This window comes from Oculina patagonica, chromosome 8, assembly GCF_052425735.1.
Source record: "Oculina patagonica isolate OP01 chromosome 8, crgOcupat, whole genome shotgun sequence".
In the NCBI taxonomy this organism is placed as follows: domain Eukaryota; kingdom Metazoa; phylum Cnidaria; class Anthozoa; order Scleractinia; family Oculinidae; genus Oculina; species Oculina patagonica.
The window spans coordinates 24,909,460-24,934,407 of NC_135765.1; the positions used below are offsets into that span (position 1 = coordinate 24,909,460).

The 24,948-nt window shown below is 37.7% G+C and overlaps 4 protein-coding genes and 1 long non-coding RNA gene across 7 annotated transcripts in view; 2 read left to right on the plus strand and 3 right to left on the minus strand.

Annotated features, from left to right (window-relative positions):
- LOC144663590 (patatin-like phospholipase domain-containing protein 4) overlaps positions 1 to 1,310 on the minus strand; it is a 10,654-nt gene extending 9,344 nt beyond the window's left edge. For both annotated transcript variants that reach the window (XR_013572627.1, XM_078524606.1), the window contains exon 1: positions 1,243 to 1,310. The gene's annotated coding sequence lies outside the window, so the exon portion shown is untranslated. The remainder of the gene's footprint in view (positions 1 to 1,242) is intronic.
- Positions 1,311 to 2,279: 969 nt separating this feature from the next.
- Positions 2,280 to 4,513, plus strand: LOC144662247 (uncharacterized). Its single transcript, XR_013572419.1, has 2 exons — positions 2,280 to 2,879; positions 3,685 to 4,513. It is a non-coding gene; the product is annotated as an uncharacterized LOC144662247 (long non-coding RNA).
- On the minus strand, positions 3,809 to 12,380 carry LOC144662245 (uncharacterized). 2 transcript variants are annotated; one of them, XM_078523014.1, is made up of 6 exons: positions 12,199 to 12,380; positions 8,358 to 8,500; positions 5,900 to 6,228; positions 5,363 to 5,510; positions 4,508 to 4,712; positions 3,809 to 4,125 (listed from the first exon to the last, which is right to left on the minus strand). In XM_078523014.1, the coding sequence occupies exons 2-6, from the start codon at positions 8,379 to 8,381 to the stop codon at positions 3,809 to 3,811; spliced, it is 1,023 nt and encodes a 340-aa protein (XP_078379140.1). In that variant the 5' UTR covers positions 8,382 to 8,500; positions 12,199 to 12,380. The 2 variants fall into 2 exon arrangements, with proteins under 2 accessions (XP_078379140.1, XP_078379141.1); XM_078523015.1 differs by lacking the exons at positions 8,358 to 8,500; positions 12,199 to 12,380 and adding an exon at positions 7,532 to 7,762.
- Positions 8,554 to 11,256, plus strand: LOC144662246 (uncharacterized). Its single transcript, XM_078523016.1, has 3 exons — positions 8,554 to 8,618; positions 9,806 to 10,237; positions 10,771 to 11,256. The coding sequence occupies exons 1-3, from the start codon at positions 8,571 to 8,573 to the stop codon at positions 10,918 to 10,920; spliced, it is 630 nt and encodes a 209-aa protein (XP_078379142.1). The 5' UTR covers positions 8,554 to 8,570; the 3' UTR covers positions 10,921 to 11,256.
- Positions 12,381 to 17,726: 5,346 nt separating the features above from the next.
- On the minus strand, positions 17,727 to 24,319 carry LOC144663599 (DNA-directed RNA polymerase I subunit RPA12-like). Its single transcript, XM_078524615.1, has 4 exons — positions 23,995 to 24,319; positions 21,799 to 21,896; positions 18,548 to 18,657; positions 17,727 to 17,810 (listed from the first exon to the last, which is right to left on the minus strand). The coding sequence occupies exons 1-4, from the start codon at positions 24,137 to 24,139 to the stop codon at positions 17,786 to 17,788; spliced, it is 378 nt and encodes a 125-aa protein (XP_078380741.1). The 5' UTR covers positions 24,140 to 24,319; the 3' UTR covers positions 17,727 to 17,785.
- Positions 24,320 to 24,948: the final 629 nt, after the last annotated feature.

A 24,948-nucleotide genomic window follows, 5' to 3' on the forward strand; every position in this document is an offset into this window, starting at 1 on the left:
ATAACAATTAACTGACAAGCATGGAAAATTTAAATTATTTCATTTTCAATACGATCGAATGTGACCGGCGAAAGGTTGACCGGTCAACTCCCAATCAGTCCAGGCATTGTCCGTTGACTGGCCGTTATTTCGAGCCCTGACCTGATCGCTTTTGACTGCCGGCACAGTATGACAGTGTTTTTTCTTGATTCATATGCAACTCTAAAGGAGACCTAGATGTTTAGAAACATTGTTGATCTGTCCTTGACACCCTAAGTGAGACCAAGATTTGTAACTTACCCCCTTTACTAAAATGAGCAATCAGGTCCATTCCCTTTCATATGCGAGTCCTCCTTCCACGGGTGAGGCTGGGAGGGGTTCAGGATTTCAAAGGGAACAAATTTTGAACCCAACATTTACATCACTGGCTCAATGCCTCACCAACAGAGTGATAAATTAATGCCATATGCGAGGGGTTCTTACAATCATACACTGGTATATCAACATGTACGTTGCAATGTAAGAAAAATGAACAGTCCAACAACATTGAAGTAAGCTTATCATGTGTACACAGTGTGCAGTGTTCAATCTCAAGCACTATTACACCACAGGCAGACCACCCTATGTGTTTGTGGTTAATAATTGTTGACAAAGGTTATGTTGAAATCAATGGTGTGTATAGAAGATATATAGAGAAACATTGTGTCGGCTTCGATTTACTACAAAATCTACTCTAAATGATTCAATTAACAAATTGACATCAGTTTTTTATGCGTCTGTCCTGTTATTGATGATAAATTGCGTCATAGCATTGTCAAAGTGTTGTAGATTCGCGAGCCTCTAGGCGATGTTTCTCTATATATCTTCTATACTGTATAATAAACGTCATTGATTTCAACATAACCTTTGTCAACAATTATTAACCACGAACACATAGGGTGGTCTGCCTGTGATTACACTGCCGATCATAATTTTCTTCACTTCACTCAATAAACTCCATCTCTCGATCCTCGCTCCATAAAATAAATAATACAACAAGTTATTACCCCCTGCCAAAACAGGCAAAGAAAAAAATCATAACTTTCCATGCCAAGCATACAAAAAATACATCTAAGCTTAATATGTCAGCTCGCGATCGTTCGATCGTCCGCGAAGTTATTACGCAAGGAATACTTCTTAAAAGAAAAACTCGTTGGAAATTACCACAAGATCAAATAAAAACACCACCATTATGCAAGGATAACTAAAGTGACAACAATATACCTTTTAACCTCTGGAAATGGAGCGCACAAGTTTCGTCCAAGGAAATATCGATATGGCGAACTGCACGAAAACCAATAACAGACTTAGTAACCGAGCCTTAAGGAAAGAAATGTAGCCACGCTTGTGTAAAATCTGAACCAGTGGACATGGCAAAGCCAGGGGAGTTTACATCGCCGCTAGTTTTCAATTTGCCTCATGTCACGAGGATGTGGGGTGAGTTTCTGCAAACCAGCTGTGGAAGAATTCTTTGCATTCTTGATGTAAGATTTCTGTGTAAGGATTCTTCGAATTCCTAAGGTAAGTTTACATCAAGATTCTTTTCAGTTTTGAAGGGATTATTAAGCAACAAACACCCGGGGCAATTTTAGCTGATCAGCAATTTCTTTAAATGCAGGTATTAGGTATTTAGGTATCCTATCTAAGAATCACACCAAGAACACAATGCCAAAGAGGAAAAAGGACGCCCTATTTAAGGATCGATAACCAAAAAACCATACCCTATCCCGCGGCACATACCTATGTAGCCCATATATGGGAGTGCTCATCTCACTTTTTTGACAGTTTCCAAATAGGAGAATTCGTTCGTTTTTAGTTATCAACCTTTTCACAATTACTGGCGTGTAGCCCCGCAAATTTATGCGAGATCGTTCGTGGAACCACATTCTAACCCCTGTGGAAAGCTGTTTTGTGGTTTGAGAAACCCCTTTGATTAAAGGTCAAATGCAACGAAATTGGAAATTTTTTCTTTTGTCCGCAAACCTGTCGTTTATGAAGGTATTAATGATAATAAACTCTCAGAAATGGTTTTTGTGCGAATTGTGGCGCTTAGGAGATGAAAATCCGACGATTTCCGAAGACTTCACGAAAACGAACCAAAAATGGCCGCGCGTGGAATGGAATCGAATAGAGGTATTTGTGACGTCAGGTGTGGCGAGCAAATTTTCACGTGTTTTGAGCGATCCTTGCAAATCCTTGGGTTTGTTCGATGGATTTCCAGAGTTTATGAAACAGCCGTTAGTTGAAACCGATGAGGTCAGTGTACCTTCCGTCCATTCCATTTCTATAAAAATCAAAAATTGAAAAATGAAAAACGGATTTCATCTTTTTTGAATTTTGAATTCAACAGAAATCAAAATTGAATGTCTGTTTTCAATTTTTGACATTTGACATGGAAACAAAAATTAAAAATGGTTTTGCTATTTCGATTTTCTTATTTTCCAACTAAATGAAAATCGAAAATTACCACCCTTTTTCCAAAAATCTATCGACTTAAAAACAAAAATTCTAGTTTCCGAGATGCTTTTTCGATGTCATGGATCCAATAGATAAGGTATCGTGACTGAAAAACCGAAAATCAAACTCGCATTTCAATTTTCGTCTCCGATGAAAATTGAAAATCGAAAATCGACAAAAACACCATGTGGGGAGGGGTGGGTAGAATGTCGACATGCCAGGCTGGGCTACTAAGTCAATAAAGATGGCGGCCAAGGACTGCTTCTAGAACACGCAAAGATGCAAAGTTAAGAGCTCCAATGTGTGGCTTCAGGTTGAAACCCTTTCTAAATGCACTGTACCGAGTTTTAAAGTTTTCAGGGATAATTCTGGAGACTAATCCTGAATAAAACTACGTGCAACCGGTGGGTGTTTTGAAGTGCTTTCATTTAAAGTCAACTTTATAAACTGTAGTGCTGTAAATGCGGTTGCGCTTATTAAAAATCATGGAACTTAGCGTTCTTCTTATTTAGCTGCAATACTGCTTTCTTGAAAATTTTGCCTTTAAACTATTTCACGGAAAAGTGGAGAAGGGAAGAAGAAGGCGATTGAGCTTAAATCATTTGCATACATGTATTCATCTTTGTTTGCACAGTCCAATGAGTAAGATAATCAGATTATTTCTAAGGAGAGGGACCCCTTATTTCCCTGCAGTATCCTGGAGTATATGTATAAGGTTTGTTATCAATAATTTTAAAAGACAATTCGAGATTTGTTTGATAAGAGCTATTCCATTGCATATCCCCTCCCTCCTGTTTTACAAAGTAAGTCAAAATTCCAACTCCCACCCCCAACCAAAGAGAACAGGGCCATCTCTAGGATTTTTTTGTCTGTGGGGACAAGTTTTCCTGGTGGGGGCAACTTTCTATTTATTTTTCTTTAGCTTTCTTAGTTTTGAGTTTTTCTGGAAGGGGCAACTCCCCCCCCCCCCCTCCCTCCCCCCCCCCCCGCTAGGTACAGCCCTAAAAGGGATCAAAGTGTGCACATGAAGCACCCCTAAAAGAACCTGATTTTTCTCATCCGCAGTTAGTAAAGGCAACTTCTTCCCTAACCCCTTCTGAAATATTTAGCTTCCCCCTATAAATAACTTTCAAAGACCATCCAACAAAACTTGTTGACAGTTGTTTCTTTTTTGCATTCTTAATTCTTCTCTTTTATTTATTTACACAGGCCAACTCTAACAAGACAAGTAAGATTACAGCACAAATAAACTGTAAGCATATTTAAAAGACTAGTGTACATGGAATGTACAGTATCTTGTGCTGATCTTTCAATGAAGCTGAAAGACACTGTGCTACATGTTAGAACAATACTCAAAGGTTAGATCTCGGAACAACAGGATTGCATTCTGGAACATTGTTGGATTCTTATTTACTACTCCATGAAACATTGTAGCAAATTCTGGAAAATGAGACTGGAACTGTTTCAATCTGGCTGAACTTAAATGCACTTCAGATGACAGTGGGTCTTTGCCAAACTCTGGCCAGACTGTCAGATGCCCTCCTTGTTGTTCGTACAACTCGACAGCTTCTGAAGTGGTTGGTAGAAGCTCTGGTGGCACTTTCACAGTCATGTTGTTTGCTGCTTGCATTTCATTTGGAACTCCTTTACCTGTATTCCAATACAATAGTGGAAAACAAATATATAAGTTGTCATTCAGTAGCTTTTAGTACAAAATTTATAATGCCAGCTGTTAATAGACAACATAGCAGTTTGAATACATTGGAAGTCTGATTTCCTGAACCTCTTCGGGAAACAAAAAGAGGTTAAAAAAAGGAGTTCAAGAAATTTTTAAGGTAAAATTCCAGTGTTGGACATCAAGTCACCAGGAAGTTTTAAAAATCTATTGTTTCAGAGACTGGGTTTCTTTTTTTTTTCATTGTCATTATCTGGAAGCTGTGTACAACAGTTGTTAAGCTTGAGTAATGACTGTTGTACCTTGAAATGTAATTTAATTTGCATTATGTATACAGTATAAAGGTATGGCATGTACCTGGAACACTGTGAGCATTCCATGACTCAATAACAAGACCACAGCCAGCATGACATACTCGAAGAGTAACCCAGGAGACTGAAAACTTTGTTATGCCATCTTCCATGTCCAGAATATCTGAATTGACCATGGAGTTTAGTGCCTTTTTTATTGGGTAGTTCACCCTGGTATTTATTTCCACCCATATCCTTTCAATCCTGTGATTCTAAAATCAAATGAGTTCAAGTCGATGTTAGTGATTGTATGATAATGAAGGAATAAAAAATTTCCCTTAAAACCATGAATCTTTCATATATAAAAAAGATGGTAACTCAGGCAATACATTTAACCATAATTCCTTGTCTATGAAAATTATGCTAAAATTATATAGTTATTGAAATTTACACGAAAGTTCTAAAAACCTCAAACCTGACGTACAAAATTTTTTCAATTTTGAAAAATTAGCTTTCAGTGTCCCCATTTGGCTGTGTTGGGTTCACAAAGTATTGTAGAAAAATGTAGAGCTGCCATCTTTGTCCTCATGATGAATTGTTAGTGAAGTTTGCAGTTTTAACACAAACAGCTGTAGTTATTTAGATGATTGTTTTGAATAAATAAACGAGTTTCAATTAAAGCCTAGAATTATTGAACATTGTATCGTTCAGGGCCTATACTTTCAGTTTTATTCGTTTCTTTTACTGACTGGTTAATATCTTCATTAAACTGGCCTTGTATAAGAAATATTCGTAAACAATTTCATTTATAAGGGACTATATGGGAGTTTGATAGCTGCATTACTGCTTATTTTCCTTGGGATGGAAAATAAAATGAATGAATAAATCTCAAGGTAACTATAAATTACATTTGTTCACTAACTCGTTTGGATGTTGTCTGAAGGTATGGAAGGCGATTGGTGTTCCGTCTTTTCTCACTCAGTGAGTCTTGTATTGCAAGCATGAGGCAAAACTCCCTCCCATGGTCCACTCGCAGTTGATCCCACATTCCGTAGGTTTGAACTGCCCGCCTGCAAAAACATGCATGGTGGTGGTAAGGATTTTGATATAGAATTATACATAGTTTGCAACTTTGTGATGCTGGTAATGACTTTGATTTAAAACGAATTAAGCTTCGGCTGGCCAAGATGTTAAAATGTATGAAGCTTCGCCTCTAAGTATCATTAACTATAATCCATGGTTTTATGTTTATTATGTGAACTGGTAATCATTTGGGATACCATCATTTGTATGCCCAAAGCTACTTTTGAGACGGATTAATCTATCAAGATTTGTAAATGCTAAAAAAACTTATTTAAAAGAAGTTTTGAGGCAGTGCATAGCAGCTGATTTTGAAGCACAAACACCAAAAATAAAATTAAAGTAACAGTGATGAAAATTAGTTATGGTTTGAACTTACCTATAAATGTGCTCATAAATTAGGAGGTTGTTTTTTACAGCCATTAGTGCATGGCTTACAATCTTTCCACTGTAGCCATCTATTGCACAAACATGAACAACACCATACATAACAAGCTTCTCATTTTGATCTATATGAAGCTTGTGCCCAAAGTATTCAGCAGAGTAAGGAATAGGGTTTGTAAGCTGCTCTGTCCTGTCCTGTCTTTGATCATGGTAGGCTGGTGCGACACGAGCAAGTGAGGATCCAACCCTTCTCTCAGCCACATGAATTCCAGAGGAACTACTAAGAAATCCCCTTGTCATCTTTCTTCCCCATGTTGGCCCTACCTAAATATAAAACAAAGCCTTTATTTACATGTAACATTTGCTTTCGAGGTAATTATGACAAAACTTGGGAAATATAGACTAAATATTTTGTTGTTCGTCTTTTTGGATGGAATCAGTGTCACGAGACGTAATAATTTATACATGCATGCCCGTTAAAAATATTTAATTTCGTAATTTTTAATTTAGGTTTTAATAAAGTGTAACTATGATCAAATACTTTATTATAGTAAATTAATGCTGTGGAGGAAGGACGAAAAACAATGGGGGCCCGGGGGAGGAGAAATGGCGCGAGCAGAGAGTGAACCACCCGGAAACGCGAAGGGGCCAAAAGAGAAGGAGTAACGATCACAACAACGGCGGGAAACGGTGACGCGCATGCAGCGTTAATTGCATAATAGAGCGGCACTGAGGTCGAAAGTACCTTATTATAGGAAATTAACGCTTGTGTTAATTAAGGTATTTGAAATTAACGCGACTTAAATTAACGCGATTTGAAGGAAAAATTTATACTCCCCAATAAAGGAAATTAACGCGAAAGAGGGGGTACATTTCAAAATGAAGGAAATTAACGCGACAAACATAAAAAAAAGAACACTTGTTGAGACAGCAGGAACAAGTTTACTTTAACACAAAGGAAACTGAGCGGCTCGAGCGTTTTTCACAGTTTTAGTGACCTATCAAGACGTCTAGACTGTATCGAGAAATTGGTTCCAAAATAATGGAAATTAAGGTCATGGACTGGAATGTCTTTTTTTTCCTTTGTGATTGGCCAGAGTAATTGTTTTTGGTTTTACGACACTCAATTAAAAACTGCTCTAAGGTATTTAAATTACCTTTTTCATACATTCTCGGTACACTTCCACAGGCGGTAGAGCAGGCGGGGGGGGGGGGGGGGGGAGCTGTAGCTTCCTATCGAAAATTCTGCGGGGGGATGCTTAACCATCCCCCCCCCCACGTTTTGCTGCCGAAAATTAAAAATATTGCAATCGCGAGCGCAGCGTAAAATTGATTTGTCAAGATGTTACGTCTCGTGAGTTATTTCAAACATCTCCGAAATTTTCTTGGAAGTCTTCGGGAAACTTCGTTTATCTTCGGAAAAGTTCAAAAAATGGTCGGAAACGTTCGTATGGTCTTCGACCAACAATCAGAAAATCTTTGGAAATCTTCGGTCGAGAAACTGCTCAGAAAACAAAAAGTTGCTAGAACTGAAAAAAAGTTGCTCCAAATATGAAAACCTGCCGACTATTTTTGGGACAGTCAGCCCCCCACGCTACAAAACGCTCCGCCGCCTCTGCTTTCTTACCTTATTGACAACACCTTGTACAAGCTCATCTAAAGATTCGTTATCGAGGCCAGATCTTCGTGATATCCCATTTTTACGACAAAAGCGTCTGACAGATCTCTCACTTAGGCCTCTCTGGCTTGGATAGAGATGTTGGAGCATTCCGCTAATCTGACTATGGGTCTTTTGTTCATTTTGCACAAGGTTCGCGACGTATTCGGCAGAAATATTTTCCATTACGACTTTCTCAAATTTTGCGCCAAAACGAAAATTATTACCGGGAGAAATCTGGAAACGAACGACCATGCGACGGCACGGGTGGAGTACATTGGGAAAAAATTCGGACGATTTCAATTTCGGACAAAAAAGTGTCCAAAATAATACGAACGAAATTTCGTGCAAGTTATATACATTTCGCGAAAGCAAGGCATAAACATTTTACCCAATCATCTTGTCCATGGTTGGAAGTCAAAGAAAAAGAGGGGCCATTAAACCCGATTTATTTCAATTTAGGGGCTGTCATTATTTGGAGAGGGGAGGAAGGAACTGGTGAAAACAGGGGCACGGTCAGACTAACTATGCTTTAATGCATGGAAAATGGGGCAACACATTAATGTATGCACGTTTGCTCGGAAGGTTTAGGGAGTCAGTTGGTAACGGAGCTTGAGGGTCAGCCAAAAATTTGCTACGTAAAAAGGAAGGGTTGGCGAATTTGAACACAGCCTCTCTCCATTTGCATCAGTCCTCCCCCACTAAGTAATGAACGGCCCTATAGCTAAAAGAAATTAAGTTGCGCAAATACCCACGAATATGCGCGACGTTACTAAGGTAACGAAACATTCCTCACCTTTCCCGCCCAGAGCGGGGACATCCGTTTGTGTTTAATCCAATCAAAACAGGCGCAGATGAGGTAAGCCGACCAAAAGCTGAGGCTGTCCGTGGGAAAGTGAATTTTTCTTCCACTGTTTCGAACGAGTTAGCGGAATCAACCTATATGTGCAAAAATATGGGGAGCCGAAAGTACGAATTAAGCAGGGAAGGAAGTGATTTGCGGTTAACGATGGCAAACAGTGACATCACATTAACTCGATTGGCCACTGCCTTTGAGGTATGTGTTACTTGTGAGTGAAAAAATTATTTTGCATGATTAGAGTTCCCGGACTTGCTGACTTCAAATTATGAATGGATACATTTAATGGAATGAAAGATATTGGTTTGGGCCCAGGTCGGGATTTATCTGAGTAAAACTATAATGTAATACGCCGGAGGTGTGTAATCTTATGAATTATTTGGACGGCTCATCAGTAAAAATTCATTAAAACGGACAAAGTGCTTAAAAGGAGTTTTGCTCTAAACCACCACGTGCGACTTTGGCTGCTCCAAAACAGTTAACTTTTGCTTACTGAACCAGCTAATACAAGTTAAACTAATAAGAGGTGAGCGCCTATGGCCCCTTTTTATGTTGACTGCTCTCTACAAAACTGGGTAAGTCCGGACCAATTTTTGGACGGGTCGGCGCCCAATTTTCTCTGTCGTTAAACGTGCTTTATTTATATTAGCCACGGCTACAATAATATCAGTAATGTTTTCGTTTAAAGAAATGCTTGAATTGCTTTTGTTAGCCGAGCGAATTATAGATTTCTTGTTTACTTGTACCGTTAGAAGGAACATTGTTCGTGCGTAGAAACCATCATTGTAACACTATTTTATTCCCATTGAAGAGAATATAACCTTTCCCGCCTTTGCGCGTATGCGTTTTCTAACGTTATTCTATTCAATGAATGAAAACTTTATTTACCCTCGGTATTATAAGGCGTGTTAGGCCTCTAGGAGTGATGCTAATGAAACTGAGTAAATAAATAAAATAAATAAATGAAAACTATATTTCTTACTCCTTAAGTAAATAATCAAAGACAACCACAGGCAGCCCAACAGATATTACAACCATCATGATACTCAGAATTCTCTGGAAACCATTTTTCCTTTTTTTAATTTATTCCTTTATGTTCAAAAATATAAAATGAACCACCCTTTTCCATTAAAAAATATGTCGGCCCCATGATATTCCTCCTCGCCTCAAATTAACAGGGCTCTACTAAGAACTATTTTGTGGTACCCCACTCGAAAACTTAAATCAAACAAATAAATAAATTTGTGATTACAAATACTATGGTCCTTATCATGCATAATGTAGTAAATATGTGAATAAAGGTTGTCTTTTATTGAATTGCAACTCATTTGGAAGTAGTTTTGACTGATTCATTTTAATCTTATGTTTCCATTTAATCTCTTCAGGTGTCACCTGGCTCTCTTTACTTAAAAGAAGAATGGGGTGATGTAACATACTGGGCCAATGACAATGGGCGTTTTAATCTCTCCTGCCTTTCAGACATGAGTTCTCTTTTGGTTATGGGGCAGAGTCAAAGTGAAGGTGGCGATTGCCTTTCCCATACAGCACCACCAGCAACCAAAAAATCCAAATTAGCGTTTAACAGGCCTTTCTCCGCAAGAAAGGAAAAACTCCCTCAACTGCAACCTTTGGCTGCAAGGTTATCTTTGCCAAAAAGACTGGCAAAAGTTTTGATGAGCTTAACCAAACGTATGTTAATGTCAATGAAAACACAGCAAATGTGGAGTACATCACGGAAAAAGCTAGAGAGAAGTGGGGTCAAGTTGTATTGGTATCTGGAAATGGCCTTCCAATCACAGACGAGGAAGGTACCAGAGGTAAGAAGGCTTACTTTAAAATAAAGCTGCTGTTAGCAAAAATTATTTAACTATTTGTGGACATTTAAACAATTTATGACACAGTGCTTAAAACGATCTGGGGCTGCCCAGGGCAGGGTCTTACCTATATACTATTACTGATAACAGATGCGATACTGTGCCCACAAAACTCTCCCTTACGAAAGAAATTTTGGGTGCCCAGGTCTTAAAAGCTCCAAGATAGCAAACTTATACACAACTTTTACATGGGTAATATACACAGGTAAATACAGTACACAGCCTGGTTCTGCTAGAGCACAGCTCTGAGATGACTACAAAGAGATGTTAATTATTATTTTATTCTCCATTATTTCAATGAAGGCATTTTATTTTTAAACTGATACAGGTTTTGGTGAAAGCAATGTAAAATGGTATAGAAATGTTATCCTCTAAATTACTATGATCGGAGTCTAAGTAACTTAAACATTGCCTGTATAACTGACTAAAAAAATCAGGATATGACTGACATCTGTCTATTTTACATTTTAAAACAGGAGCAAAATTCTGGAAGTGCCCAAGTCGGCGAATATATGCAGTTAAGGATAGCGACTCCACTCTTTCAAGAAGAGACCCAACTAAAAAAAGGAGTCATGAGGACCAATACAGCTCAACTGATGAATCAGATGATGGAAAACAGGCTCTAAAAAAGAAAAAGTTTGAAAAATTTGTAAGGGGAGAATTAGAAGAAATGAAGTTGGAAGTAAATCTGCTAAGAGAAGATCTTGTGCAGAATAATGCCAACTTGATGGAGTGTAAAAACATGTTGCACAATTTAACCAGTGTAAATAAGTATATTTCCCTTCCACCCAGCGCCCTTAAGCTAGTTGTAGATGCATTTAAATGCAAAATTTGCTTAAAGGCACCGATGTGTGCACCAGTGATTGCCACCAGGTGTTGTAATGTACTACTCGGCTGCAGCCAGTGCATTAATGAGTGGTATAGTGGGGATGGGGGGCTCGATAAAACCTGTCCCAATTGTAAGGAGCCAAGGGGCTATGCCCAAACTTTTCAATTCCGGGGAATTGATGACTTTTTGAAAGGCTTTGAAGAAATGATGGTAGATCCATCCACCATACATGAAGCAGATAGGCCCTAATGGACTCTGCCACTGGAAGTTGTAAGATGGCATGTTTATTGCAGTGCTTAATCACCTTGTATGTGGTTTTCATACCACATAAGAAGCATTCTTTACTATTTTTTAAGGCATGTCAAGTCATGTGAAATCAAGAGAAATATATCAAATTAAGGATCGATTTATACTTATGTCAAATCTTTCACTGTAGCAAAGATTAGTTGTTGTTGTTGTTGCTCGAGAAACTATTTGCTTTTTTCACTCAGCAATTTGTGGTGTTTTTTGTTGTTACCGACAAATAGGTCAGCTGGCCACATCGAATTAGTTGTATTTGAGACTGGCAATGTTTTCATGTTTTGACTGTTAAGAAGAGACTCAAATTATACAAAAGAAGTACAGTGTATCAAGGTGTCTATACTCGGCTGTACTGATTGCATATTACAATAGTCTATAGCTCACTATATCAGTTCTATAGTTTTGAGGTTAATAAAGCAAAAATAAAGTCATAAAAACAAATCTCGAATTGTCTTTTAAAATTATTGAACAACAGCCCTTAAACTCCAGGGTACGGCAGGGAAATAAGGGGTCCCTTTCCTTAGAAATAATCTGATTATCTTACTTTGACCGTGCAAACAAAGATGAATACATGCAAATGATTTAAGCTCAATCGCCTTCTTCTTCCCTTCTCCACTTTTCCGTGAAATAGTTTAAAGGCAAAATTTTCAAGAAAGCAGTATTGCAGCTAAATAAGAAGAACGCTAAGTTCCATGATTTTTAATAAGCGCAACCGCATTTATAGCACTACAGTTTATAAAGTTGACTTTAAATGAAAGCACTTCAAAACACTCACCGGTTGCACGTAGTTTTATTCAGGATAAGTCTCCAGAATTAACCCTGAAAACTTTAAAACTCGGTACAGTGCATTTAGAAAGGGTTTCAACCTGAAGCCACACATTGGAGCTCTTAACTTTGCGTCTTTGCGTGTTCTAGAAGCAGTCCTTGGCCGCCATCTTTATTGACTTAGTAGCCCAGCCTGGCATGTCGACATTCTACCCACCCCTCCCCACATGGTGTTTTTGTCAATTTTCGATTTTCAATTTTCATCGGAGACGAAAATTGAAATGCGAGTTTGATTTTCGGTTTTTCAGTTACGATACCTTATCTATTGGATCCATGACATCGAAAAAGCATCTCGGAAACTAGAATTTTTGTTTTTAAGTCGATAGATTTTTGGAAAAAGGGTGGTAATTTTCGATTTTCATTTAGTTGGAAAATAAGAAAATCAGCAAAACCATTTTTAATTTTTGTTTCCATGTCAAATGTCAAAAATTGAAAACAGACATTCAATTTTGATTTCTGTTGAATTCAAAATTCAAAAACGATGAAATCCGTTTTTCATTTTTCAATTTTTGATTTTTATAGAAATGGAATGGACGGAAGGTACACTGACCCGATGAAGACTTTGATTCAAGTCTTCGAAAAGTCTAAATACAGCCATATCAGTTCGAACTAACGGCATCTGGCAAGGAATAAATCGATTTCTGGAGTGATTAATTCCGACTCTGCGAGTGAACAAGATGGCGTTTAAATCCGGCAACATCTACATGCACCAACAACGAAGGAATATGCCACATATATTGGTGAGCCTAATAAATATCATGGAAACGGCTTTCAAATAATTTGAAATAAATAAATAGTTGAATCTTAAGTTGAAGTATTGTCTTGCTTTTGTTCGAAAGGATTGCAATGTGGAATTATTTGTACACTGTTTGTAGCATAATGCCCGAGCTGAGCTGAGTGTGTTCTCTAACATAACACACCTTGAAGAATCAATTAAACCTTTAGAAGCTTTAAACTCATTCCCCTCAGCCAAATAATTTATTTTCAAAGATTGAAATTAAATACCGTGAGTACGTGGCCTTTTAGCTTCAATCAGAATTATGCCTGGTATTAATATTGCTCTTTATTTGCCGAATTATTAACCTAGGTGATTATCTTGTAATCTGGCCCTTATATTTTTCAGTTGATTTTACTGATGATTCTCTGAAAAGGGAATTGTCTTAAGTAGATGGGGTGTAGGTCGAAGATAACAATTTCAACAGTAATTTATGGCAACTTGCATTTCTTAAGACCCAGGTTATAAGATCTAACTTGTGTGCTGACACAGGACCTGACACTGGGACATGTAGCAGGGAAAATTTACACCTAGTTAATAGTTTTGTGTTTCAATGTCCTTGCTTACACATCCTTGTATGTACAAATTATCATGAGATTTTGTCAAAGCTGCATTATTATAAAATATGCTAGGAAGCAGGGATGGCAAGTGGTGAGAGTCCTTGCCTCCCACCAATTGGCCCGAGTTCGATTTCCTGATTTGGCATCATATGTGGGTTGAGTTTGTTGTTCGTTCTCGGCCTTGCTCTGAGGGTTCTTCTCTGGGTTCTCCAGTTTTTCCCCTCCACAAAAATCAACACTTCCAAATTCCATTTCGATTTGGAAATTTTACACTGCCCACAAGCTTCTAGCTTTAATTCTCTCCATGTCTAAATAAAGGTTTATTTATTTTTATATAAAGTTGTTCATGCAATTTGTCATTTTATGTCAGCTTCTTTGTTTTGTACATTTATTGGTACTATTAACGGGTAATATGTTCTTTTGTTATGGTTGGATGGGGTCGGACATCAATGCATAGCCCCTTTGTCAACATCCATCTTTGGACATGGTAAACATGTACAAACAACACAGATCCAAATCAAGCAATCACAGCCCACTAGCATGACCTTCTGATTTTGTGCGCTCATTTGCATGAAACCAACACCAGTATCCGTCACTTAAAACAGCACATTTTAAGACGATGTCGAAAGACAATGTTAACAAATGGATGCAGAGAGATAGCTATGCAAGTTCACTGAATGCAAGTGTAAGAAGCTGATAACAGTTTCTAGTACTTTCCAGCCTATTACTATGATGGGTCAGTACTAATTATTTGTCAGTTAATGCTGCAATTATTTTATCAAACAAATGTACCATCATTGCCGAGCAAGTTGTGGTCATTTTTAGTTTGTCACTGGTAACCATAGCAACAGTAAAATCTATCAAAAATTACCCTTAATTTCCACTTTAAGCGCTTATAGCTTAAAAACGAGCTAAATGATAAGCAGCTAGGTGACAATCAAACTAAGTGCAGTGATTTTTCAAGACCCCCAAAGGAGACATTATAGCCTCTGCATGCACTGCTTGTAATTTATCACCTTATCTCAGACCAAGGGATGAATACAAACAGTAGGTGCTTCAAAAAACTATTTCCAAGTTTACAAAGAAATTGATAAATTATCTTAAAAATACCCAATTTCAGAATGGCTAAAAACAATACTCTTTCACCTTGAGGAAAGGGGGGGGGGGGGGGGACTCTTTATATTTTTGAGTAGGGGTGTGCTGGTGGGACTCTGTAACCGTACCCTATCCCAGACCATTTTCAGCTTATTTTGCAGTACCCTATCGTAGTATGCTAGACTACACACTGAAAATCCCTACCCTACCCCAAACTATTGTATGACTATTCCATCTTAAACTCATCTGATGAGTTTTGAAAACACACAGCAGCACACATGCATTTTCCTATCAAGCTCATATATGGGAGTATTAGGCTTGCTTACAAGTCGAGCTCACAGAGCGCGAAGCCCGAGAGCTCAATAGCGGAGCGCGAGATCTCCGCACCGGGGTCTACTACCACCAAGCCAGAATCGAGAAGCGAGCGACTTTTGGAAAGTCTATGGGAGTATGGGAGTACCCCCAGCAAGTGGGGAGGGGGTCTTGGGCACCAAAAATACCCATATAGATTTTGAAAGGGAGTATGCCTAAAGCTGTTACTGAGGAATTTGTAAAAGGTCAACAGATTTGGGGCAGACAAAATTATGAAGAGTTAATTTCAGAAATAAATTGTCATGACACACCTACAATCTGGTTGTAGATTCTCCTGAGCCAGTAGTTCACTTGACTTATACTTGACTTAACAGTCATTGTACTGGACTGAAATGGGGTTAGTGCAGATCTGAACAACAAATGAATCAGGTAAATTGGCCTTTACAAGTGAACAAACTCATCATATACATGTAGTTTACATGAAAAATATAAACCTTTTCTTGGGCACCAACAATGTTCAGTCGGGGGTATTTTCGTTTTTATATTCAGCATTCATTATAATTTCAAATATAAACAAACATTGAAAAGAGTGTTTCATTGTAAACAAATTATACTGTAAATTAAAAGCATTATTTTCCTTCAATGTCTGCATGTATAATTTAGCTTTTTAGACGATCGAAGCAATATAGGGAATATCATTTTTAAGTAAAAAGAAACAAAAACATAAAAAGTCTGTTTGTAACTTAATTAGTAAATTCATGCAAAGTTCCTTCCTGTAATAAAAAATATATTTTTAATACCAGCCTCGCGATTCACAATATTTCACGCAAACAGTAAAGTTATAGTTTTGGTAGAAGTTTATGAAGCGACTAGGGTCAGGTTAAGAAAGTAGTGTGTGAATCTAAGTTCAATATAATACAAGAAAGTACAACTTTGGGGTTCCCAGACAATGGGTAAGTTTATTAGCGACTTTACCTTCGAATTCTGCATTTCGTCGCAAACGATTTCGCATTAGTCCTGGATTAACGGCTTTCTTTCCAAGTTGGTAATAAGAGGATAAGCGCCAGGTCTCATTCGAAGTTTCTAGGGCTGGAACACGGACCAAAGTGCAAGATTCTGCTGGAAGCTTTCTGAGAAAAACATGTCGGATGATATTGTGTTTGCTGAGCAAAGCCAGCGTGCTTTTGGCATACACATCCTCTCTTTTTCGTCGATCTCAACCATTCCTTGCATCGCTCCTCGTCTTTAAGAAGATATTTCGAATGGTCATCCGGCTTTATCGGGATTTTAAATGCCAAAAGGTGCAGCAGATCTGGTAGAGACAACAGCACTTTGCTGCATCTTCGCGCGTCGAAGCTCGCCACATGTGACGTCACAAAATCCATTTCCGACAATTTTCCGAAGCTTTTCCGAACCGTTCCGTTTGTGAAGCGAAGATAAAGGGCTGTCTTTAACATCGAATATCTCAGCGACGTTTTAACCAAATCGTTTAAAACTTTAGATTATGATTATTCACAGTATTTCCTTTCATTTAAAGTCAAAATGAGTCTTAAATAAAATTTCATCAAATTTCGTTGCATTTGACCTTTAAAGTGAAATTGAAAACACAAGGATAATTATATAAATACGGGAAGTCCAAGAAAAAAAACGTAGCCATAACCACATCAGAAAATTCTTCCTTCACATTGAAAAAAAGAGCGTGAGTGGAAATATGTCTTTCCAAGGCCATTAAAATAAATAAATAAACTAATTAATTAATAAATTAATTAATTAATTAATAATCACTGTATCTGCGTTATTATATTTAGCACGGCTTGCTCTACTCGTGCTCTTTTTTTCTTCTTTTTTGAGGCACTGAGAAAAAAAAGGACTGCCCATAGTCCATTTATCTGCTTATAATATACACGATACGAAGCGGCCTAAAGGGCCTTTTGATTTAGTTGTTATTTTTGTTTATGTTTTTCATTCCTTTTCTTTTTTTTTTATTCCTTGAATTCCTGGGCCACTGTCACCTTGTTTGTATTTTTTTTTCTTTTGTTTTAATACTTCTTCGATGTTTTAATGTTGAATTTTGCCGTTTAATCTTTAGTATGGGCTGACTTTCATTTATATTTAGATTAACGGGGTTGAAGTCGTGTCATATGCATGCTATCAGTGTGATACGAGGTGTGTGCCAGAAAGGGATGAACTGACGAATAATACGTCGTCATACTGTGTTGGTAGTCTAGACCGATCTGGTATGAAAAAAGTATTTTTTAGGGAAAAAAACTTGATCCTCGCCCAGATAACAATTCCTCATACAAAATTAATGCCTTGCTTCATTTCCACAGTGTATGGGGATTGCTTGTTGTATGCGAGCTTACTTTCGCTGATAAGATGGGAGTCTAAGCAAGTCTAGGCTGCCAGCTGGTAGGTTTTCTACTCCAACGAGATAATTTTTACTTGCACATATTTGCCTACCGGGGTTCTGTGCCAAATATATAATTAATGTCTGTAGCTTTTGGCTGGCTGAAAAATACAAATTGGTTCGCTAAAAGATAATCAGGGTTCCACTGTTATCCTTTTAAACGAGATCAAGGACACTCATTCCAAACATACATGTAAGCAAGGTAGAGAACTTTGATCTTCATTAAATTGCTCAACTAATTTTCGAGCAGCTGATCAAAATTATGATTAAGGCAAATAAAATCCTCCAACCAACTGATAAACCTCTTAAACAAAAATAAGCCTCGATACTTTTTTACTATAAGTGTTCATTTTATTTAATAAATTAATTGTATAAAATTACAAGATTCTTATGAGTACTCTGTCTCTTGAATCCTATGAAATAAAACAGAAAAATACATCGGTCAGTTTTATAACTAAACAAGATCAAAATGTACATGATCATATAAACCAATGTAAGGCATGTTTTTAAAGCTAAAGTTGATAATGAGCCGAAAGCTCGTTCAAAATACAGGTACGTCTGTACGTGCTAAGTGCCGATGAAGTACAATGGCATCATATATATAATGAGCACAATTTGCCTTTTTGGCCATAACTGTGCACAAAACAGTAACAGATTTTGATACACTTTTTAGGAACTATAACTAACAAAAATGTTCTATTCATATAATTATTACACAGCCTTACGAAACTGCTTACTGGTAAGTTTTTATTTATACTGATAGCTTACTATTATGTACTGTGTTAACTTTAAAGTGTCCTAAAACAGTTAAAATTAAACAATAAAAAAATGAGTTGTTGTCGTTATTATTATTCTTGTTGCCATTGCCCTTGTTGTGGTTTTGGTTGTTGTTGTTGTTGTTACCTAATATAACAACTGTGATACATTTTATTTTATATAAGAATTTTGTCATCAACTCACATCCCCATGAATATCAAAATTTCTTGCTTTCATTTCAAGTTTTGACTTTTTGATAATCACTGGAGTGTTCATAATTTATGATCTTGTGTGTTCGTAATGTTGATTGCGTACAGAGATATAATGACTTAATTTCATTTGCCATTTTGTTATGAAATTAACTTAAGGTTTCTTCACATTGCCAGGCACTTACTTGCACCGCGGGCAGCCAAAGAACACTGTTTGTCCTTCATCAGCAGACCTTGTTTGTCTTGTGGAATATGTCATGCCCTCATGACCACAGTTTGAACATTTTCTGTCAACCTATATTCAGGTTAAAATGAGAAAAAAGGAGGCTCCATGATGACATTTCAAACAAAATCATTCATAAATTGGTCAAAAGGCTAAAGACTGTGCACATGTAAATCTAGACCATCCCATGAAGGGGTGAATGCATGTAAGACCCTAGGTGACTCCTGATCTAATATGAAATTCTTCCTTTGATTTATAAGCATTCCAGGAAATTGGAGGGAGAATCTAGCAATTACATCAAAAGTCACTTGGGGCTTTATTCCAGGCACATCTTTACATAATTACTGATACATTTCAGTTGAAAAATGATTTTCCAAACCTCTATTTCCTGTTAAGAAATAGATTGTTAAGTCCAGTGGACTTAACAATCTAGTCTAATTTCTTTGTGCATATAGTATAGGGGGTATACCTAATACACTGTATGGATATAGAGATAAACAACATTTTGAATGTTTTTCAAAGCTATAACTTTGTTAGAGTGTTTTGTGCAATTTACTGATCAACACCTTTAAAATGGTGGCTATCTGGTTTTTAATTTTTGTGTTTTGCTGCAGCCGCAATGGCTGCAAGCAAAACACATTGAGAGCTGAAGTTTGTGCCGTAAGTGCCGTAAGGTGTAAGTGCCGTAACAGAGGAGAAATCTGAACTACCGATGTCAATCAAATCCATGAACAAACAAAATCGAAACCAATGAACCGTAGCGCTGATCGCATTCGAAGTTACGGGCCAAAGTATTCGAACGCAAACCACGTTGGACACGTTGGAAAACAGAAAACCGATTTAAAAGTATATCGCATTGGGAAAGAAAACAAACTGTGGCGCGACCACTCCAGTTTTATGAGAAAATTATTCTGCAGTTTTCATCATTTACGAAAAGAGCGAAGACTTGGAACCTCGCCGAAGGTCATAAATATTTTCTCCAAAGGACTGGTTAGTGCACAGTTTGTAAACTTTCGCTTTGAAAATAAACTTACCCCCACCTTGTCTACACTGTCTACAGCATACTAGTACTGTATTAACTCTGAACTTCATATTTTAAAATAAAATGTATGAACGTGTAACTTGTCACGCAAAGACAGCTGGAAAGGAATATACCATGCTGGTAGGCTGCACCGCTAATTGTAGCTGTATTCGAGCTATATAAAAGACAGCTAGAAACGAATTAATACTAGTAACATCACAATGGGAAAGAAACTTATTCAGTGGTGCACACCGTCGAAAACAAAGAAATATTAAAGGAAGTTCTCATTCACCAGATTCACTGCATCAGATGCAACATTCGTCAGTTCGTGTTTAAATGCGTGGCGACCAGTTTGTTTACTAGTTATTAAAAAATAATACGGTCTTCATTTAATAAACAGTTCATCCTTAAATTTCAGCTTTTCTACGACTGACAGGTAGGTACTATAGTATAAGCCCCGCTAAAATAGCTGGAAAGGGAAAGTTTTTTGAAAAATGAATTTTTGACTGCCAGACGCGCTGGCGCCACATGTTTATTTTGTGAAGATTATAATTAAACGCCGTGAAAAATAGAATTTGATGTCCAGCGAGCCACTGCATCTTCGGCTACGCAGTCCTCAGTGAATCCTCCAACTTCACAAATTTCTAAAACTTTAAGAAAACGAACTTTCGCAGAATCAAAAATTGGTCCTTATCGATCTTCCGATCTTGTTGTGAAGACACTGAAATTCGACGAGTGTTCATGCGTGAAGGGATGACTGACGAATGATAATAATTATTTGTAAACTTTCGCTTTCAAAATGAACTTTGCGTTACGTTCAACGCCGTCTTTCTGTTGTTGTACGCCGGTGCGCGTGCGATTATTTATAATTTCTGAATTTTGCATATTTAACTCAGGGTGACACAACAAGTTTGTTAAGAGTTAGTTGTTCCAGTGTTTAATTTGGGTGAAAGTGGTTAAAGAACCACTGTCTTGTCACTAATAAATATATCACATTGAGTTCTTATAAGGTCAATAGATTCTGTCTTTTTCGTTGTTGTTAAAACGCTACCATTGTGACAATGATTCCAAATACAACTAACCGTAACCAGTGAGATAACGCCACTAAAAGAATCACATTGAGTTCATTGAGATTTTTTTATAATGTTAAGAGTTACTGTTTTTTATCAAAGAGACAATCATGTCAGACATTACGTTAACTTACTAGTAATTAAATTATGTTTGCTGTCTTTGATTTCAACATAACATTGATCAGTAAAATTATCAGGATTGAATTAACACAAAGTGACTACAATATAGTGCAATTATTAACCTGCACACAAGTGACAGACAATAAAAGACGTTGGATTTCAATCTCGACTCACTTGTCTTTCATCAACATGTTCCCTAAGACTTTGCTCTAGCAGCAAAACACATGGACCCATTGGGGCCCTATTTTTAGTTTATGAAAAAAGTCCATTTGCCTTATGCAGCAAAGGGTTAAGTCCATAAATGTACATGTGCTCTTTCTTGTTTCAATGACCCCACAAAACCTGGAACAGGGCAGGTGATGCTACAATCATTGACAAAACCTTGGCACAGTTGCTGTTTTTCTTACTTGAAACATGAAAAAAATCAGTAATTTCCCCTCCCCCTTGTTGCATGGTAATTTAGAGGTAAAGTCTGTGTCCGAGCCATGAGGCTCATACAGCCGGAGCTTATCCCGGTTTCCGTAGCATTAAGCGACTAGGAGTATTGCTACTCCCCCCTGGATGGGATGCTAGTCCATCGCAGGGTTACCCCCCAGCAGTAAATTCGCCGGTACCCATTTGTACACCTGGGTGGAGAGAGGCACTGTGAGAGTAAAGTGTCTTGCTCAAGAACACAATTGTTGCATAGCATGCAAAAATAATGCCTTCAATTGCTGCCTACTTTTGTTTACAAACTGAAACACATTGCACGAGGAGTTTGTGCACATTGTGCTATCCAACACTGAAATTGGGGGATAAGGGTGAGTGGGCCAATGACTTTTGTCCATGATTGTAGTCTGCGAGGTCACTGCTTGTGATACATGCACATGCATGGAGCTAAGATTTGGCTGAGCTGAGAATGTTGTGGAGCAGGTGCTGTTGCCTATATGCGTATTGCCACAAAGAACATAATCAATTAGTCAACCAACCATCTTGCTGTAACAGTAAGTTAAATTTCCTTACCATGGGTCCTACTGACTCCTCTGAATCTTTTGATGTTGCAGTCTTTTCTCTTGGAACATTGAAAACCTTTCTGGAGTGAACTTCTATTCCTTCAAAGTCTGTTAAGTAAAGATAAGGAAAGTGAAGGCTGGCATTTTTGCTGTTAGGGTGGGGACAGGTGTGGTGGTCAGCTTTCTGCAACATCCAAGAGAGGTGGGCTACATGACTTTGTATTTTACAACAACCCCAGACATCCAGCAACATGTAACAGCTCTTACTTAAATTATTGCAGGATACCTTACAATTTAAGCTGCACTGTGTAGCCCGCTGTACCCCATCAGCATCAGATCACAAGATTTCAGCCTCAACAGGGGTGCACTGTACATGTACACTGTACATGATTGTATGGGGTTGTACAGAAGTTCTTCAAACCAAACTAGAAGCACATAACTTTATGTTTGATACATTATTTTTACTACAAGGGTTGGAAGGTATACTTTCTCACGGCCTTTTACACAACCCCACGTTGGGAACTAGCCCAGGTCGTCTTGCCACAAAGTGTAGAAAAAAAATTAATGCTTACATGAATCAGAGTTGCCTGGTCGTATTGAAGTTTTAGTTACCATCAAGCTGACCAGGTCAGCTTCGTTTTTCACCAAAAGCTTTGACAAGCTCTGGTTTTCCTGAACCCTGATGGCTTATAAATGAAAGAAGAAAACAAGGAAACACAATCATTTGTGTCAAAATTCTAACCTGAATTGGTCATTTGCAGACTCTAGCCGGGTCAACCCGGGTCTCAAAGAATATAGGACATTTAGCCCCCAAAATGATAAGCCCCAAGTGGATTAGCCCCTAACTGAAGTTGATAAGTAATAAGCAATTAAAATTTTTTTATGACAGTTATCTGATTACTAACAGATTGATTGTCTCAAAAAGAGGACATTTAATTACAGTCGAAACAATAAAAGCATGAACACCTAAAACTATTTCTGGGATGTTTATTAGTGACCAATCAGATGCGAGACGTAACTGCAACAAACTGCAAGAGTAATTAGCTGAAAGGTTTGGATCAGTCACAAACAACGAGTTGGCTTTTTTCCACAATAAATCCTTATTTCTACCATTAACAAATACTGAAATTGTCATTCTTTTTCTATTTCAGAGCTAATGCATAAGCAACGAATAACCATGAATGATATTTTGTTGAATTGAGCAGTTTGTAATAAATTTAAAGCGTAAAATTCTGCTCTCAGACATGCTGTCTAGCCATGTCTTTATTTTCAGTTCAATTTTCAATTCAATTACTCTTGTGGTTTGTTGCGGTTACATCTCACATCTGATTGGTTGCAAAACAATAAACATTCCAGAAATAATTTTAGGCATTCATGCTTTTATGGTTTTGACTGTAACTGTCAATTCCTATGCATTCCCATGGGTTCTCTTCTATTCTCTTCGTGAATGCATAAAATGTTTCTCCAAATATCACTTGAAAGTGAAATTCATGGTAGCCTTGAACTGCGCAGGGTATAGATAATTCCACTTACAGTTTTGCCATCACAAACATCAATGAAAAGAAATCTAGAATAATTGAAGTCTAGAAACAAGTGTGCTGTGCGAATCCAATTCAAGTGAATATCCGAATATGGGGAAACCATGTGCAATTGAGTTACCCAGGATGTGTAAATAACTCTGTGATTTATGACTGTTGACTAATCAGTTAAATTGATTATCTGAAAAAATTAACAATAATCAATAGCAATAAGGACGTTCTGGTGAGTGAGTATCGATTTTTGTTGATTGGTTGAATCAATCAATAATTTAATCAATTGATTATTACTGATTACTATTGATTATATTCATTTGATATCACCGGGAATGAACCCATTGTGTATTTACAAATGTGCACAATGATAAGCGTACAGTCACTTTTTACTAGCTAGAATGAATCAAATTTCACATCTCAAGAATATTTTAAATCTTGTGTTTTTAAGTTTTAATCTTGTTTTCGTAGCCTGTAACATACAGAAAATAATTTTATGTGTTTGGGTTACGTTACAATGAAATTAAAAAAAAAACTGGATTCAACCTGTAAAGAAAGTCATGAACACATGGTAGCGTTTGTTTTTCAAAAGAAGCCCCCGGAGAAGCCAAAACTAGAGTTTGTGTCGGGCCAGCGGCCGGTGCTAGTATAAACTATACTCATTTTCGATCTCTTACCGGTTGTATCCTTCTTAAAATCACAGAGACTGCAAGACACGACATCCGTTAAGCCAGGTAAAGGGAGAATTGACCCGCAGCGAGGACAAAAATCTGGATCGCAACCAAAAGCTTCAACTTGTTTCTTCGACGCCTTCGCCGCCATCTTGAATTATGGAAAGCCGCTGAATCGAATTTCCTAACCGGCGGCTCAAGATCGGTGAGCAACTCGTCACCGTTTTCTCGGGAACTTCGCAATCGAAAACAGGACCCCGGGGAAGGGCGGTGAGGGCGTACTGCCTGTGTAACGTGAACGTCCTATACGGCGTGGCTTATTCTTCAGTGATGTCAGTGATTTTAATAACAACGTTAATAACTGTAATATTTATTTTACTTGTTTTGACAACACTTACGGAATAAACACCTGAATGCGGCCTGGTTGTCAAACGATGGATAACGATATCCACCGCATTGAAATCACTATCCAGGAGATATGGAAATGTTAAAAAAACATACCGTATCTATTCGATTAAGCGCCCTGGCCGCTTATTAAATTTTTGGACCTTGAGAGTGGACGCTTATTCGAGGTAGGCGCTCATTCGAGGCTGGGCGCTTATTAAATTTTCACCATTTTCAGCAAGTAGTAAGTTTATTTTGTAACGAAACAATAAATAGTAACAAAACGTGAAAATGTACCAAAGCAGAATTTTTACTGTTCATTAAAGTTTCTGTAAAATACTAAGAAAAAAATCGGTTTTTGGGGAAGTCTCTTAGTAGAACTTAGTCAATTTTAACTCCTCTTCTACACTTCACCTTTTTGTGTGGTGGGGGTGGGCGCTTATTCGAGGCTGGGCGCTTATTAACTTTTCCTACCTTCACGGTGGGCGCTTATTCGAGGCTGGGCGCTTAATTACTTTTCCTACCTCCAGGGTAGGCGCTTATTCGAGGCTGGGCGCTTAATTACTTTTCCTACCT